This window comes from Taudactylus pleione, unplaced genomic scaffold (assembly GCF_031769625.1).
Source record: "Taudactylus pleione unplaced genomic scaffold, aTauple2 ptg000526l, whole genome shotgun sequence".
NCBI lineage: Eukaryota > Metazoa > Chordata > Amphibia > Anura > Myobatrachidae > Taudactylus > Taudactylus pleione.
In genome coordinates, this window is record NW_028284928.1 from 238,415 (window position 1) to 252,290 (window position 13,876).

The 13,876-nt window shown below is 53.4% G+C and overlaps 1 protein-coding gene across 1 annotated transcript in view; it reads left to right on the forward strand.

Annotated features, from left to right (window-relative positions):
* Window positions 1–13,876, forward strand: part of LOC148501207 (uncharacterized) — a 149,362-nt gene that overhangs the window by 83,663 nt on the left and 51,823 nt on the right. Inside the window, exons 9-10 of the mRNA XM_088450818.1 lie at window positions 7,548–7,686; window positions 9,248–9,341. Of these exons, the coding sequence (XP_088306944.1) occupies window positions 7,548–7,686; window positions 9,248–9,341 (233 nt within the window). The remainder of the gene's footprint in view (window positions 1–7,547; window positions 7,687–9,247; window positions 9,342–13,876) is intronic.

Below are 13,876 nucleotides of genomic sequence, written 5' to 3' on the forward strand. Positions count from 1 at the left end.
TGTGATGTGACGGGTACAGGGTGTGTGTAATGTGTGATGTGACGGGTACAGGGTGTGTATAGGGTGTGATGTGACGGGTACAGGATGTGTATAGGGTGTGATGTGACGGGTACAGGGTGTGTATAGGGTGTGATGTGACGGGTACAGGGTGTGTATAGGGTGTGATGTGACGGGTACAGGGTGTGTGTAGGGTGTGATGTGACGGGTACAGGGTGTGTATAGGGTGTGATGTGACGGGTACAGGGTGTGTATAGGATGTGATGTGACGGGTACAGGGTGTGTATAGGGTGTGATGTGACGGGTACAGGGTGTGTATAGGAGCGTGATGTGACTGGTAGAGGGTGTGTATAGGGTGTGATGTGACGGGTACAGGGTATGTATAGGGCGTGATGTGACGGGTATAGGGTGTGATGTGACGGGTACAGGGTGTGTATAGGAGCGTGATGTGACTGGTAGAGGGTGTGTATAGGGTGTGATGTGACGGGTACAGGGTGTGTATAGGGTGTAATGAGACGGGTACAGGGTGTGTATAGGAGCGTGATGTGACTGGTAGAGGGTGTGTATAGGGTGTGATGTGACGGGTACAGGGTGTGTGTAGGGTGTAATGAGACGGGTACATGGTGTGTATAGGAGCGTGATGTGACGGGTACAGGGTGTGTATAGGAGCGTGATGTGACGGGTACAGGGTGTGTATAGGGTGTAATGAGATGGGAACAGGGTGTGTATAGGAGCGTGATGTGACGGGTACAGGGTGTGTATAGGGTGTGATGTGATGGGTACAAGGTGTGTATAGGGTGTGATGTGACGGGTACAGGGTGTGTAATGTGTGATGTGACAGATATAGGGTGTGTATAGGGTGTGATGTGACGGGTATAGGGTGTGATGTGACGGGTACAGGGTGTGTATAGGGTGTGATGTGACGGGTACAGGGTGTGTGTAATGTGTGATGTGACGGGTACAGGGTGTGTATAGGGTGTGATGTGACGGGTACAGGATGTGTATAGGGTGTGATGTGACGGGTACAGGGTGTGTATAGGGTGTGATGTGACAGGTACAGGGTGTGTATAGGGTGTGATGTGACGGGTACAGGGTGTGTGTAGGGTGTGATGTGACGGGTACAGGGTGTGTATAGGATGTGATGTGACGGGTACAGGGTGTGTATAGGGTGTGATGTGACGGGTACAGGGTGTGTATAGGGTGTGATGTAACGGGTACAGGGTGTGTATAGAGTGTGATGTGACGGGTACAGGGTGTGTATAGGGTGTGAAGTGACGGGTACAGGCTGTGTATAGGGTGTGATGTGACGGGTACTGGGTGTGTATAGGGTGTGATGTGACGGGTACAGGGTGTGTATAGGGTGTGATGTGACGGGTACAGGGTGTGTATAACGTGTGAAGTGACGGGTACAGGGTGTGTATAGGGTGTGATGTGACGGGTACAGGGTGTTTATAAGGTGTGATGTGATGGGTACAGGGTGTGTATAGGGTGTGATGTGACTGGTACAGGGTGTGTATAGGGTGTGATGTGACGGGTACAGGGTGTGTATAGGGTGTGATGTGACGGGTACAGGGTGTGTATAGGGTGTGAAGTGACGGGTACAGGGTGTGTATAGGGTGTGATGTCACGGGTACAGGGTGTGTATAGGGTGTGATGTGACTGGTAGAGGGTGTGTATAGGGTGTGATGTGATGGGTACAGGGTATGTATAGGGTGTGATGTGACGGGTACAGGGTATGTATAGGGTGTGATGTGACGGGTATAGGGTGTGTATAGGGTGTGATGTGAAGGGTACAGGGTGTGTATAGGAGCGTGATGTGACTGGTAGAGGGTGTGTATAGGGTGTGATGTGAAGGGTACAGGGTTTGTATAGGGAGTAATGAGACGGGTACAGGGTGTGTATAGGAGCGTGATGTGACGGGTACAGGGTGTGTATAGGAGCGTGATGTGACTCGTAGAGGGTGTGTATAGGGTGTGATGTGACGGGTATTGGGTGTGTATAGGGTGTGATGTGACGGGTGCAGGGTGTGTATAGGAGCATGATGTGGCGGGTACAGGGTGTGTATAGGGTGTAATGTGTGATGTGACGGGTACAGGGTGTGATGTGACTGGTAGAGGGTGTGTATAGGGTGTGATGAGACGGGTACAGGCCGTGTATAGGGCGTGAAGTGACAGGTACACGGTGTGTATAAGGTGTGATGTGACGGTTACAGGGTGTGTATAGGGTGTGATGTGACGGGTACAGGGTGTGTATAACGTGTGAAGTGACGGGTACAGGGTGTGTATAGGGTGTGATGTGACGGGTACAGGGTGTGTATAGGGTGTGATGTGACGGGTACATGGTGTGTATAGGGCTTGATGTTACGGGTATAGGGTGTGATATGACGGGTACAGGGTGTGTATAGGAGCTTGATGTGACGGGTACAGGGTGTGTATAGGAGCGTGATGTGACGGGTACAGGGTGTGTATAGGGTGTAATGAGATGGGAACAGGGTGTGTATAGGAGCGTGATGTGACGGGTACAGGGTGTGTATAGGGTGTGATGTGATGGGTACAAGGTGTGTATAGGGTGTGATGTGACGGGTACAGGGTGTGTAATGTGTGATGTGACAGATATAGGGTGTGTATAGGGTGTGATGTGACGGGTATAGGGTGTGATGTGACGGGTACAGGGTGTGTATAGGGTGTGATGTGACGGGTACAGGGTGTGTGTAATGTGTGATGTGACGGGTACAGGGTGTGTATAGGGTGTGATGTGACGGGTACAGGATGTGTATAGGGTGTGATGTGACGGGTACAGGGTGTGTATAGGGTGTGATGTGACGGGTACAGGGTGTGTATAGGGTGTGATGTGACGGGTACAGGGTGTGTGTAGGGTGTGATGTGACGGGTACAGGGTGTGTATAGGATGTGAAGTGACGGGTACAGGGTGTGTATAGGGTGTGATGTGACGGGTACAGGGTGTGTATAGGAGCGTGATGTGACTGGTAGAGGGTGTGTATAGGGTGTGATGTGACGGGTACAGGGTATGTATAGGGCGTGATGTGACGGGTATAGGGTGTGATGTGACGGGTACAGGGTGTGTATAGGAGCGTGATGTGACTGGTAGAGGGTGTGTATAGGGTGTGATGTGACGGGTACAGGGTGTGTATAGGGTGTAATGAGACGGGTACAGGGTGTGTATAGGAGCGTGATGTGACTGGTAGAGGGTGTGTATAGGGTGTGATGTGACGGGTACAGGGTGTGTGTAGGGTGTAATGAGACGGGTACATGGTGTGTATAGGAGCGTGATGTGACGGGTACAGGGTGTGTATAGGAGCGTGATGTGACGGGTACAGGGTGTGTATAGGGTGTGATGTGATGGGTACAAGGTGTGTATAGGGTGTGATGTGACGGGTACAGGGTGTGTAATGTGTGATGTGACAGATATAGGGTGTGTATAGGGTGTGATGTGACGGGTATAGGGTGTGATGTGACGGGTACAGGGTGTGTATAGGGTGTGATGTGACGGGTACAGGGTGTGTGTAATGTGTGATGTGACGGGTACAGGGTGTGTATAGGGTGTGATGTGACGGGTACAGGATGTGTATAGGGTGTGATGTGACGGGTACAGGGTGTGTATAGGGTGTGATGTGACAGGTACAGGGTTTGTATAGGGTGTGATGTGACGGGTACAGGGTGTGTGTAGGGTGTGATGTGACGGGTACAGGGTGTGTATAGGATGTGATGTGACGGGTACAGGGTGTGTATAGGAGCATGATGTGGCGGGTACAGGGTGTGTATAGGAGCGTGATGTGACTGGTAGAGGGTGTGTATAGGGTGTGATGTGACGGGTACAGGGTGTGTATAGGGTGTAATGAGACGGGTACAGGGTGTGTATAGGAGCGTGATGTGACTGGTAGAGGGTGTGTATAGGGTGTGATGTGACGGGTACAGGGTGTGTGTAGGGTGTAATGAGACGGGTACATGGTGTGTATAGGAGCGTGATGTGACGGGTACAGGGTGTGTATAGGAGCGTGATGTGACGGGTACAGGGTGTGTATAGGGTGTGATGTGATGGGTACAAGGTGTGTATAGGGTGTGATGTGACGGGTACAGGGTGTGTAATGTGTGATGTGACAGATATAGGGTGTGTATAGGGTGTGATGTGACGGGTATAGGGTGTGATGTGACGGGTACAGGGTGTGTATAGGGTGTGATGTGACGGGTACAGGGTGTGTGTAATGTGTGATGTGACGGGTACAGGGTGTGTATAGGGTGTGATGTGACGGGTACAGGATGTGTATAGGGTGTGATGTGACGGGTACAGGGTGTGTATAGGGTGTGATGTGACAGGTACAGGGTTTGTATAGGGTGTGATGTGACGGGTACAGGGTGTGTGTAGGGTGTGATGTGACGGGTACAGGGTGTGTATAGGATGTGATGTGACGGGTACAGGGTGTGTATAGGAGCATGATGTGGCGGGTACAGGGTGTGTATAGGGTGTAATGTGTGATGTGATGGGTACAGGGTGTGATGTGACTGGTAGAGGGTGTGTATAGGGTGTGATGAGACGGGTACAGGCCGTGTATAGGGCGTGAAGTGACAGGTACACGGTGTGTATAAGGTGTGATGTGACGGGTACAGGGTGTGTATAGGGTGTGATGTGACGGGTACAGGGTGTGTATAACGTGTGAAGTGACGGGTACAGGGTGTGTATAGGGTGTGATGTGACGGGTACAGGGTGTGTATAGGGTGTGATGTGACGGGTACAGGGTGTGTATAGGGCTTGATGTTACGGGTATAGGGTGTGATATGACGGGTACAGGGTGTGTATATGGTGTGAAGTGACGGGTACAGGGTGTGTATAGGGTGTGATGAGATGGGTACAGGGTGTGTATAGGGCGTGATGTGACGGGTACAGGGTGTGTATAGGGTGTGAAGTGACGGGTACAGGGTGTGTATAGGGCATGATGTGACGAGTATAGGGTGTGATGTGACGGGTACAGGGTGTGTATAGGGCGTGATGTGACTGGGACAGGGTGTGTATAGGGCGTGATGTGACGGGTACAGGGTGTGTATAGGGTGTGAAGTGATGTGTACAGGGTGTGTATAGGGCGTGATGTGACGGGTATAGGGTGTGAAGTGACGGGTACACGGTGTGTATAGGGCGTGATGTGACGGGTATAGGGTGTGATGTGACGGGGACAGGGTGTGTATAGGGCGTGATGTGACGGGTACAGGGTGTGTATAGGGTGTGATGTGACGGGTACAGGGTGTGTATAGGGTGTGATGTGACGGGTACAGGGTGTGTATAGGGTGTGATGTGACGGGTACAGGGTGTGTATAACGTGTGAAGTGACGGGTACAGGGTGTGTATAGGGTGTGATGTGACGGGTACAGGGTGTGTATAGGGTGTGATGTGACTGGTACAGGGTGTGTATAGGGTGTGATGTGACGGGTACAGGGTGTGTATAGGGTGTGATGTGACTGGTAGAGGGTGTGTATAGGGTGTGATGTGATGGGTACAGGGTATGTATAGGGTGTGATGTGACGGGTACAGGGTATGTATAGGGTGTGATGTGACGGGTATAGGGTGTGTATAGGGTGTGATGTGACGGGTACAGGGTGTGTATAGGGTGTGATGTGAAGGGTACAGGGTTTGTATATGGAGTAATGAGACGGGTACAGGGTGTGTATAGGAGCGTGATGTGACGGGTACAGGGTGTGTATAGGAGCGTGATGTGACTGGTAGAGGGTGTGTATAGGGTGTGATGTGATGGGTATTGGGTGTGTATAGGGTGTGATGTGACGGGTACAGGGTGTGTATAGGAGCATGATGTGACGGGTACAGGGTGTGTATAGGGTGTAATGTGTGATGTGACGGGTAAAGGGTGTGATGTGACTGGTAGAGGGTGTGTATAGGGTGTGATGAGACGGGTACAGGCCGTGTATAGGGCTTGAAGTGACAGGTACACGGTGTGTATAAGGTGTGATGTGACGGGTACAGGGTGTGTATAGGGTGTGATGTGACGGGTACAGGGTGTGTATAACGTGTGAAGTGACGGGTACAGGGTGTCAATAGGGTGTGATGTGACGGGTACAGGGTGTGTATAGGGTGTGATGTGACGGGTACAGGGTGTGTATAGGGCTTGATGTTACGGGTATAGGGTGTGATATGACGGGTACAGGGTGTGTATAGGGTGTGAAGTGACGGGTACAGGGTGTGTATAGGGTGTGATGAGATGTGTACAGGGTGTGTATAGGGCGTGATTGACGGGTACAGGGTGTGTATAGGGTGTGAAGTGACGGGTACAGGGTGTGTATAGGGCATGATGTGACGGGTATAGGGTGTGATGTGACGGGTACAGGGTGTGTATAGGGCGTGATGTGACTGGGACAGGGTGTGTATAGGGCGTGGTGTGACGGGTACAGGGTGTGTATAGGGTGTGATGTGACGGGTGCAGGGTGTGTATAGGGTGTGAAGTGATGTGTACAGGGTGTGTATAGGGCGTGATGTGACGGGTATAGGGTGTGAAGTGACGGGTACAGGGTGTGTATAGGGCGTGATGTGACGGGTATAGGGTGTGATGTGACGGGGACAGGGTGTGTATAGGGCGTGATGTGACTGGGACAGGGTGTGTATAGGGCGTGATGTGACGGGTACAGGGTGTGTATAGGGTGTGATGTGACGGGTACAGGGTGTGTATAGGGTGTGAAGTGATGTGTACAGGGTGTGTATAGGGCGTGATGTGACGGGTATAGGGCGTGAAGTGACAGGTACAGGGTGTGTAATGTGTGAAGTGACGGGTATAGGGTGTGATGAGACGGGTACAGGGCGTGTGTAGGGTGTGAAGTGACGGGTACAGGGTGTGTATAGGGTGTGAAGTGACGGGTACAGGGTGTGTATAGGGTGTGATGTGACGGGTACAGGGTGTGGATAGGATGTGATGTGACGGGTACAGGGTGTGTATAGGGTGTGATGTGACGGGTACAGGGTGTGTATAGGGTGTGAAGTGACGGGTACAGGGTGTGTATAGGGTGTGATGTGACGGGTACAGGGTGTGGATAGGATGTGATGTGACGGGTACAGGGTGTGTATAGGGTGTGATGTGACGGGTACAGGGTGTGTATAGGGTGTGAAGTGACGGGTACAGGGTGTGTATAGGGTGTGATGTGACGGGTATAGGGTGTGTATAGGGTGTGATGTGACAGGTACAGGGTGTGTATAGGGTGTGAAGTGACGGGTACAGGGTGTGTATAGGGCATGAAGTGACGGGTACAGGGTGTGTATAGGGCGTGATGAGACGGGTACAGGGTGTGTATAGGGTGTGATGTGACAGGTACAGGGTGTGTATAGGGTGTGAAGTGACGGGTATAGGGTGTGATGTGACGGGTACAGGGTGTGCATAGGAGCGTGATGTGACGGGTATACGGTGTGATGTGACGGGTACAGGGTGTGTATAGGGTGTGATGTGACGGGTACAGGGTGTGTATAGGGTGTCATGTGATGGGTACAGGATGGAGCAGAATAAATGTACATATTTGATGCCTTTCCCTCTTACATGGCAGAAGTGAATATTCCTCCAGCCTCTCCCGTATATGCTGTACACAGCCCTGTGCAAGCCCCGGTAGCTGCGCCCCCACCTGCCGCAGTGGAGGTACTACCAGTGGTCACATCAGAAGGAGAGGTTGCAGCTCCAGGCAAAGGGTATGATATGAACACACTGTACATGCTTGGTGCATATAACAGAACATGTGACAGTGTACATGGTTGGTACATATAACAGAACATGTGACAGTGTACATGGTTGGTACATATAACAGAACATGTGACAGTGTACATGGTTGGTACATATAACAGAACATGTGACACAGTGTACATGCTTGGTGCATATAAGCTCCGACTATAACAGCTTACGTGCTGCCCATGCTGGTACGACCAGGCCTATTGTGCTGCCCATGTTGGTACGGCCAGGCCTATTGTGCTGCCCATGCTGGTGGGGCCAGGAATATTGTGCTGCCCATGCTGGTGGAGCCAGGCCTATTGTGCTGCCCATGCTGTTCGGGCCAGGCCTATTGTGCTGCCCATGCTGTTCGGGCCAGGCCTATTGTGCTGCCCATGCTGGTGGGACCAGGCCTATTGTGCTGCCCATGCTGGTGGGGCCAGGCCTATTGTGCTGCCCATGCTGGTGGGGCCAGGCCTATTGTGCTGCCCATGCTGGTGGGGCCAGGCCTATTGTGCTGCCCATGCTAGTGGGGCCAGGCCTATTGTGCTGCCCATGCTGGTGGGGCCAGGAATATTGTGCTGCCCATGCTGGTGGAGCCAGGCCTATTGTGCTGCCCATGCTGTTCGGGCCAGGCCTATTGTGCTGCCCATGCTGTTCGGGCCAGGCCTATTGTGCTGCCCATGCTGGTGGGACCAGGCCTATTGTGCTGCCCATGCTGGTGGGGCCAGGCCTATTGTGCTGCCCATGCTGGTGGGGCCAGGCCTATTGTGCTGCCCATGCTAGTGGGGCCAGGCCTATTGTGCTGCCCATGCTGGTGGGGCCAGGCCTATTGTGCTGCCTATGCTGGTGGAGCCAGGCCTATTGTGCTGCCCATGCTGGTGGGGCCAGGCCTATTGTATTGTACTGCCCATGCTGGTGGGGCCAGGCCTATTGTACTGCCCATGCTGGTGGGGCCAGGCCTATTGTGCTGCCCATGCTGGTGGGGCCAGGCCTATTGTGCTGCCCATGCTGGTGGAGCCAGGCCTATTGTGCTGCCCATGCTGGTGGGGCCAGGCCTATTGTACTGCCCATGCTGGTGGGGCCAGGCATATTGTGGTGCCATTTTGGGAAGCAGTGACAGGTCCCCATGCAGGTTTAGATGATTTGGGCACCTGGGCTTCCCCCCCCATGAGAGACAAATCTGTACCCCCAGCTCCTAATACAGGTGATTCCCCGATGCCTTATACCACTACCCTTGCGTCTGTTCAGAGATGGGTGCTGTGAGCATCGCTGCTGCCTCTTTGCACACAGTCCCGCGCCATCTCTGAAGCAGGCCCAGTATTTTATGGAGCAGGGGTTGGCAAGGAGCCACAGGAGTCAGAAAGAGCTTGGCAGGGCCAAACCATCCAGGGATAGGCATTACTCACTAAGAGGGCACTAGTACATTTTGTCTGTCATTTCCCTTCTTATTCTGAGATGGGGAAATTCTGAAAACATGATCTACGCTCTGTGCTTCTCAAATGATAGTGAGCATTGTGTCTCAGTGGCCATGTTTTTCTGCAGGTCCAGCATTGCAGTGTTGAACTGGCTCAAACAAGGCCTAGAAAAAGTGGTGCCACAGCCAGAGACCCCTGCTGTAATCCCTAGAAAAGTGGAGGTGAGTGTGTACCCTTGGAGTGTTAGACATGTGTGTGTGGACCCTCAGTGTTTTGGAGGTGAGGGTGTGTGGACCCTAGGTGTGTTGGAGGTGAGGGTGTGTGGACCCTAGATGTGTTGGAGGTGAGGGTGTGTGGACCCTAGGTGTGTTGGAGGTGAGGGTGTGTGGACCCTAGATGTGTTGGATGTGAGTGTGTGTGGACCCTAGGTGTGTTGGAGGTGAGTGTGTGTGGACCCTAGGTGTGTTGGAGGTGAGTGTGTGTGGACCCTAGGTGTGTTGGAGGTGAGGGTGTGTGGACCCTAGATGTGTTGGATGTGAGTGTGTGTGGACCCTAGGTGTGTTGGAGGTGAGTGTGTGTGGACCCTAGGTGTGTTGGAGTTGAGTGTGTGTGGACCCTAGGTGTGTTGGAGGTGAGGGTGTGTGGACCCTAGATGTGTTGGATGTGAGTGTGTGTGGACCCTAGGTGTGTTGGAGGTGACTGTGTGTGGACCCTAGGTGTGTTGGAGGTGAGGGTGTGTGGACCCTAGATGTGTTGGATGTGAGTGTGTGTGGACCCTAGGTGTGTTGGAGGTGACTGTGTGTGGACCCTAGGTGTGTTGGAGGTGAGTGTGTGTGGACCCTAGGTGTGTTGGAGGTGAGGGTGTGTGGACCCTAGATGTGTTGGATGTGAGTGTGTGTGGACCCTAGATGTGTTGGATGTGAGTGTGTGTGGACCCTCAGTGTTTTGGAGGTGAGGGTTTGTGGACCCTAGGTGTGTTGGAGGTGAGGGTGTGTGGACCCTAGATGTGTTGGAGGTGAGGGTGTGTGGACCCTAGATGTGTTGGATGTGAGTGTGTGTGGACCCTAGGTGTGTTGGAGGTGAGTGTGTGTGGACCCTAGGTGTGTTGGAGGTGAGTGTGTGTGGACCCTAGGTGTGTTGGAGGTGAGTGTGTGTGGACCCGAGGTGTGTTGGAGGTGAGGGTGTGTGGACCCTAGGTGTGTTGGATGTGAGTGTGTGTGGACCCTAGGTGTGTTGGAGGTGAGTGTGTGTGGACCCTAGGTGTGTTGGAGGTGACTGTGTGTGGACCCTAGGTGTGTTGGAGGTGAGGGTGTGTGGACCCTAGGTGTGTTGGAGGTGAGGGTGTGTGGACCCTAGATGTGTTGGATGTGAGTGTGTGTGGACCCTAGATGTGTTGGATGTGAGTGTGTGTGGACCCTCAGTGTTTTGGAGGTGAGGGTTTGTGGACCCTAGGTGTGTTGGAGGTGAGGGTGTGTGGACCCTAGATGTGTTGGAGGTGAGGGTGTGTGGACCCTAGATGTGTTGGATGTGAGTGCGTGTGGACCCTAGGTGTGTTGGAGGTGAGTGTGTGTGGACCCTAAGTGTGTTGGAGGTGAGTGTGTGTGGACCCTAGGTGTGTTGGAGGTGAGTGTGTGTGGACCCTAGGTGTGTTGGAGGTGAGGGTGTGTGGACCCTAGGTGTGTTGGATGTGAGTGTGTGTGGACCCTAGGTGTGTTGGATGTGAGTGTGTGTGGCCCTAGGTGTGTTGGAGGTGAGTGTGTGTGGACCCTAGGTGTGTTGGAGGTGAGTGTGTGTGGACCCTAGGTGTGTTGGAGGTGAGTGTGTGTGGACCCTAGGTGTGTTGGAGGTGAGTGTGTGTGGACCCTAGGTGTGTTGGAGGTGAGTGTGTGTGGACCCTAGGTGTGTTGGAGGTGAGGGTGTGTGGACCCTAGGTGTGTTGAATGTGAGTGTGTGTGGACCCTAGATGTGTTGGATGTGAGTGTGTGTGGACCCTCAGTGTTTTGGAGGTGAGGGTTTGTGGACCCTAGGTGTGCTGGAGGTGACGGTGTGTGGACCCTAGATGTGTTGGAGGTGAGGGTGTATGGACCCTAGATGTGTTGGATGTGAGTGTGTGTGGACCCTAGGTGTGTTGGAGGTGAGTGTGTGTGGGCCCTAGGTGTGTTGGAGGTGAGTGTGTGTGGACCCTAGGTGTGTTGGAGGTGAGTGTGTGTGGACCCTAGGTGTGTTGGAGGTGAGGGTGTGTGGACCCTAGGTGTGTTGGATGTGAGTGTGTGTGGACCCTAGGTGTGTTGGATGTGAGTGTGTATGGACCCTAGCCTAGGTGTGTTGGATGTGAGTGTGTGTGGACCCTAGGTGTGTTGGAGGTGAGTGTGTGTGGACCCTAGGTGTGTTGGAGGTGAGTGTGTGTGGACCCTAGGTGTGTTGGAGGTGAGTGTGTGTGGACCCTAGGTGTGTTGGAGGTGAGTGTGTGTGGACCCTAGGTGTGTTGGAGGTGAGTGTGTGTGGACCCTAGGTGTGTTGGAGGTGAGTGTGTGTGGACCCTAGGTGTGTTGGAGGTGAGGGTGTGTGGACCCTAGGTGTGTTGGATGTGAGTGTGTGTGGACCCTAGGTGTGTTGGATGTGAGTGTGTATGGAACCTAGCCTAGGTGTGTTGGATGTGAGTGTGTGTGGACCCTAGGTGTGTTGGAGGTGAGTGTGTGTGGACCCTAGGTGTGTTGGAGGTGACTGTGTGTGGACCCTAGGTGTGTTGGAGGTGAGGGTGTGTGGACCCTAGGTGTGTTGGAGGTGAGGGTGTGTGGACCCTAGATGTGTTGGAGGTGAGGGTGTGTGGACCCTAGATGTGTTGGATGTGAGTGTGTGTGGACCATAGGTGTGTTGGAGGTGAGTGTGTGTGGACCCTAGGTGTGTTGGATGTGAGTGTGTATGGACCCTAGCCTAGGTGTGTTGGATGTGAGTGTGTGTGGACCCTAGGTGTGTTGGAGGTGAGTGTGTGTGGACCCTAGGTGTGTTGGAGGTGACTGTGTGTGGACCCTAGGTGTGTTGGAGGTGAGGGTGTGTGGACCCTAGGTGTGTTGGAGGTGAGGGTGTGTGGACCCTAGATGTGTTGGAGGTGAGGGTGTGTGGACCCTAGATGTGTTGGAGGTGAGGGTGTGTGGACCATAGGTGTGTTGGAGGTGAGTGTGTGTGGACCCTAGGTGTGTTGGAGGTGAGTGTGTGTGGACCCTAGGTGTGTTGGAGGTGAGTGTGTGTGGACCCTAGGTGTGTTGGAGGTGAGGGTGTGTGGACCCTAGGTGTGTTGGATGTGAGTGTGTGTGGACCCTAGATGTGTTGGATGTGAGTGTGTGTGGACCCTCAGTGTTTTGGAGGTGAGGGTTTGTGGACCCTAGGTGTGCTGGAGGTGAGGGTGTGTGGACCCTAGATGTGTTGGAGGTGAGGGTGTATGGACCCTAGATGTGTTGGATGTGAGTGTGTGTGGACCCTAGGTGTGTTGAAGGTGAGTGTGTGTGGACCCTAGGTGTGTTGGAGGTGAGTGTGTGTGGACCCTAGATGTGTTGGAGGTGAGGGTGTGTGGACCCTAGATGTGTTGGATGTGAGTGTGTGTGGACCATAGGTGTGTTGGAGGTGAGTGTGTGTGGACCCTAGGTGTGTTGGAGGTGAGTGTGTGTGGACCCTAGGTGTGTTGGAGGTGAGTGTGTGTGGACCCTAGGTGTGTTGGAGGTGAGGGTGTGTGGACCCTAGGTGTGTTGGATGTGAGTGTGTGTGGACCCTAGATGTGTTGGATGTGAGTGTGTGTGGACCCTCAGTGTTTTGGAGGTGAGGGTTTGTGGACCCTAGGTGTGCTGGAGGTGAGGGTGTGTGGACCCTAGATGTGTTGGAGGTGAGGGTGTATGGACCCTAGATGTGTTGGATGTGAGTGTGTGTGGACCCTAGGTGTGTTGAAGGTGAGTGTGTGTGGACCCTAGGTGTGTTGGAGGTGAGTGTGTGTGGACCCTAGGTGTGTTGGAGGTGAGTGTGTGTGGACCCTAGGTGTGTTGGAGGTGAGTGTGTGTGGACCCTAGGTGTGTTGGAGGTGAGTGTGTGTGGACCCTAGGTGTGTTGGAGGTGAGTGTGTGTGGACCCTAGGTGTGTTGGAGGTGAGTGTGTGTGGACCCTAGGTGTGTTGGAGGTGAGTGTGTGTGGACCCTAGGTGTGTTGGAGGTGAGGGTGTGTGTACCCTAGGTGTGTTGAATGTGAGTGTGTGTGGACCCTAGGTGTGTTGGATGTGAGTGTGTATGGACCCTAGCCTAGGTGTGTTGGATGTGAGTGTGTGTGGACCCTAGGTGTGTTGGAGGTGAGTGTGTGTGGACCCTAGGTGTGTTGGAGGTGACTGTGTGTGGACCCTAGGTGTGTTGGAGGTGAGGGTGTGTGGACCCTAGGTGTGTTGGAGGTGAGGGTGTGTGGACCCTAGATGTGTTGGATGTGAGTGTGTGTGGACCCTAGATGTGTTGGATGTGAGTGTGTGTGGACCCTCAGTGTTTTGGAGGTGAGGGTTTGTGGACCCTAGGTGTGTTGGAGGTGAGGGTGTGTGGACCCTAGATGTGTTGGAGGTGAGGGTGTGTGGACCCTAGATGTGTTGGATGTGAGTGTGTGTGGACCCTACGTGTGTTGGAGGTGAGTGTGTGTGGACCCTAAGTGTGTTGGAGGTGAGTGTGTGTGGACCCTAGGTGTGTTGGAGGTGAGTGTGTGTGGACCCTAGGTGTGTTGGAGGTGAGGGTGT